This window comes from Microtus ochrogaster, linkage group LG8 (genome assembly GCF_000317375.1).
Source record: "Microtus ochrogaster isolate Prairie Vole_2 linkage group LG8, MicOch1.0, whole genome shotgun sequence".
In the NCBI taxonomy this organism is placed as follows: Eukaryota; Metazoa; Chordata; class Mammalia; order Rodentia; family Cricetidae; genus Microtus; species Microtus ochrogaster.
The window spans coordinates 1,758,237-1,762,645 of NC_022033.1; the positions used below are offsets into that span (position 1 = coordinate 1,758,237).

A 4,409-nucleotide genomic window follows, 5' to 3' on the forward strand; every position below is an offset into this window, starting at 1 on the left:
CGGGCGGGTAGGGTAAATAGGATTGATGGCCCTAGAAAGGTGGCTGCTCTATGAGGGCCAGGTTCTGCCTTCTCTCCATGTGGTCCGTCGGTCTGGCCCCAAATCCTGAGCCACGGTCCCACCGCAGCTGCTCTCCCCTAGGTGCCTTTTGCATCCCGTTGTATGTTCCCTATGTGCTGACGGGCCGCTGGACCTTTGGCCGGGGTCTCTGCAAGCTGTGGCTGGTGGTCGACTACCTGCTGTGTGCCTCCTCGGTCTTCAACATCGTGCTGATCAGCTATGACCGATTCCTGTCCGTCACTCGAGCTGTGAGTCCTGGGATGTGGGCATCGAGTTTACTCTGTGTGTCGGGGGCACTGAACTGGGAATGGCTGCTTCTGAGCTGTAAGCAGATGCCTGGTGGGCTTGCTCCCTTTTGACATGTGAGCCACTTTTCAGTGACCATTAACGGCCAACAGTACTAGCTTGGGACAGGAGGTTAGCTTGGAATCCCATAGCCTTGCAGGAAGGGGTACCGGTGTACAGCCTCTGTCCTGGGCATGTCCAGAATCCCTGGAACTGAGGGAGGGTCTTCATCCTTCCCGCTTTTGTGTACACAAAAGTGTACACACATGGCCCCAAGAAGGCCGGTCACAAGCTCTACTGGTGTTGAGGGGGTCTGGCAGTTGTTGCTTCATCGTCTCTCCTTGATGGCTCACTCACCTCAGGTCTTATCAGGGGCAGCCCGAGGATTGGCTTGCAAAGTGCACCCATATGGAGCCCTCTTGAGCCTCCCTAGGTCCCTTCTTCCAACCCTTGACCCACTGAGAGAGTGGTGCAATCACAGGGTTATTGTAATGGGTGTCCAGTATAGACCTGGGGTTAGCACAAGCTTTGATTGTTGGTCTTGTGGTTTCCAAGGTGGCCATCAAGGACACTTCTTTCAGCTGTTTCACTGAGGCTCCATAGCAGGATTCTTGCCCCCTTCTGCACCCTGCCCCTTGTTTACTGGCTGCACTTGGAGGCTAGACATGCTGCTTCTTGGAAAAGACTACATGACCCCACCTCGCCATCTTTTCTAGGCATTCTCCTTCTAGAAAAGGGTGTGTGTGTGTGGGGGGGGGGTCTTCAGCATTGGGCCAGCTGGCAGTTTCCTTTCTGTATTCCCAGCTCCACTAGTGGGGGAAAGGAAGTACTCGAACAGAGACAGGGCAAAGTCAGCATGACTAGGCGCTGAAGAGGGCTGTGGCCCTTGCAAGAAGCAAGAATCAGAAACAGTTGCTTGTGGCTCCTGGGTGTGGCAAATGCTAATCTGGGTGCTGGTGGTCAGTCACCAGAGGCAGGACCCCATAGAGCTTTAGCTGGTTGGGCATGGTAAAGAGGCAAGATTCTGGTTGGCTGTGAGTGGCTCTGGGTCTCTAGGAGAGAGGCAGAGCACCCATCAGCCAGGGGACAAAGGAGAGAAGGGCCATGGCACCTTGCCCACAGCAGACATGGAATCCCAGAGGCTGCTCTGAGCTTCCACTCCAATGTTCCTGACCTCTTGATCTGTACGACCCCCTGCAGGTCTCCTACCGGGCCCAACAGGGGGACACACGGCGGGCGGTGCGGAAGATGGCACTCGTGTGGGTGCTGGCCTTCCTGTTGTATGGCCCTGCCATCCTGAGCTGGGAGTACCTGTCTGGTGGCAGCTCCATCCCCGAGGGCCACTGCTACGCTGAGTTCTTCTACAACTGGTACTTTCTCATCACGGCCTCTACCCTCGAGTTCTTCACGCCCTTCCTCAGCGTCACCTTCTTCAACCTCAGCATCTACCTGAACATCCAGAGGCGCACCCGCCTCCGGCTCGACGGGGCCCGTGAGGCTGGTCCAGAACCCCCACCTGATGCCCAGCCCTCACCACCTCCAGCTCCTCCCAGTTGCTGGGGCTGCTGGCCAAAAGGGCATGGGGAGGCCATGCCACTGCACAGGTATGGGGTGGGCGAGGCAGGCCCCGGTGTTGAGGCTGGAGAGGCTGCTCTCGGGGGTGGCAGTGGTGGGGGTGCCGCTGCCTCACCCACTTCCAGCTCCGGCAGCTCCTCGAGGGGCACTGAGAGGCCACGCTCACTCAAAAGGGGCTCCAAGCCATCAGCATCTTCAGCATCCCTGGAGAAACGCATGAAGATGGTGTCCCAGAGCATCACCCAGCGCTTCCGGCTATCACGGGACAAGAAGGTGGCCAAATCGCTTGCCATCATTGTGAGCATCTTTGGGCTCTGCTGGGCCCCATATACACTGCTAATGATCATCCGAGCCGCCTGCCACGGCCACTGCATTCCCGACTACTGGTACGAGACGTCCTTCTGGCTCCTGTGGGCCAACTCAGCTGTTAACCCTGTCCTCTACCCGCTGTGCCACTACAGCTTCCGCAGAGCCTTCACCAAGCTCCTCTGCCCCCAGAAGCTTAAGGTCCAGCCCCACGGCTCTCTGGAGCAGTGCTGGAAGTGAGCCGCCGCTCCACCCTTCCGTGGCCGTGGCCTGGCACTTGTTTCGTGGGCCCTGCCTTGTCCGTGGCCACTCTAAATGCCATGACAGCCTCTTAGATCATCAACCATCTTGCAGTGGGGGAGCCTGGTAGGCTAGCCAGGGGCCCTTGCTGGTGGAACTGGAGCGTGCTGGCCGGCTCTGCCACCACATGTCACCCCAGAAGAGACAATTCAGGGGTCCCAGGCATGTGTTCCGCCTCCACAGACAGAGCCGTGCCAGTGCTGCCAGTGGTGTCCCCTTGTGCACACTTAGTGGCTGGTGTCCTCTCTGATGCAAACCTTGGTGTGTGCTCCAGGCTCCTGCCCCAGCAGTGTGCCTTGCATGTGCACACACCCGCTGCACACCCGCCACACACTGCAACACCTTCCCTCTTCCAGACAATCTGGGGATGATGCCCTTTGCTGCCTCTGTCTCCTGCTTAAGCCCAGAGCCTAGTTCCTTTGTCCCTCTCCCTTCAACTCTTCACCCCACAAAGTGGCAAGTGCCCCCAGGAACCTTGAAGCCTTTCTCTGCTTTTCCATTCTGGATGTTTTCAGAAAGATGGAAGAGAAGAAAACACGTCTGTGAACTTGATGTTCCTTGGATGTTTAATCAAGAGAGACAAAATTGCTGAGGAGCTTGGGGCTGGATTGGCAGGTGTGGGCTCCCACGCCCTCCTCCCTCAGTGCTGCAGCTTCCGGCTGAGCCGCGCCAGCTGCTTCTGCCCCCCTCCTCCAAGGCTTGGGACGATGGCCCTACTGGCAGGGATGCCTGTTCAGCTGGCCAAAGCCTGCCCTTCTTGCCCCATCTGTGCAATCAGAATTTGAGGGTGGGCGCATGAGTTGTTGGGCAGAGGGGTTTATGACTGTGCCCTGGGGACCCCGGGACTTACAGGGGAGTCGACAGGAGAGCGGGCTGGGGATACCTGGGAGGATCGCTTTGCCTTGTCCCGTGTACCCACCTCAGGCCTCTGCATGCTCTGCTGTCTTTGTGCCCTGGTGTGCTGCCTCTGCCAATGTGAAGACACAATAAAGTGTATTTTTTTATTGGTGCTGACTTTTGAGGATTTTGTGGGAGTAGCAGCTATTGTTCAGGGTTCCAATTGGAGGCCCCATGGAGACAGAAATGTGACCTTGGTGTTCTAACTGGAGAACTAGGTGGGAGAAACCTAGGCTGTCGTCCCAGGGTTTCGTTCCTGCAAAGGACAATTCCCAGCACAAAACTCCTGAAGGACTTGTAGGGCAGAGCCCCAGCTGGTGCCCCTTTCCAGGAGGGTAACACAGTACTGGGATGGCTCCCATATGCCTTCAGAATCCAGGTGGGCAGCACCAACGTAGCCAGTCTGTTCCAGGACAGTGGCTCAGCTTTCTTGACAGAAACTGTTCATCATCACGGCCCTGACCTTACCATGTTGGTCGCCCGGCTGTGTTCTGGCAGGACACAAGCCCCAGGAAGAGCCTTGGCCATGCCCCATGCTTCAAGAGAAGCTAGGGAAAGGAGCTGATGTGACCAGAGAGGGCTTCTGGGGTTATGAGGACTGAAACTGGACTCGCGGGACTGAGAGATGCAGAAACGCCTTCCCAGGCAAATGTCTGGCTGTGGTTGGAAGTTGGGGACAGTAGGAAGAAGACAGGACAGAGAAGGGGGTGATTCTGCTTTCTAGGGCTAGCCTCACCACCCAGAACAGGACAGCCTGGCCTTTAGGTCACCTCACCCCCACCTTGATCTTCAGAGATTTCACCTTTCCTCCTCTGAGCAGGGCAGGAACTTGCTACCATAGCCTCACAGCCAGACACCGCGGGGTCATCACTGTAGCGAGGGTCACCACACACAAGCAAAGCTCCATGGTAGCTCAGTGCTGCACAGGGGAGCAGCCGCAGAGCTCTCTCCTCCTCCAGATGTTCTCCCTGCAGCTGTGCCTGCAC

At 57.2% G+C, this 4,409-nt stretch overlaps 1 protein-coding gene across 1 annotated transcript in view; it reads left to right on the forward strand.

Moving 5' to 3' along the window:
* Window positions 1-3,533, forward strand: part of Hrh3 (histamine receptor H3) — a 5,089-nt gene extending 1,556 nt beyond the window's left edge. Inside the window, exons 2-3 of the mRNA XM_005362753.3 lie at window positions 142-308; window positions 1,546-3,533. Coding sequence (XP_005362810.1) covers window positions 142-308; window positions 1,546-2,466 — 1,088 coding nt within the window. The 3' untranslated portion in view covers window positions 2,467-3,533. The remainder of the gene's footprint in view (window positions 1-141; window positions 309-1,545) is intronic.
* The last annotated feature ends 876 nt before the right edge of the window (window positions 3,534-4,409 follow it).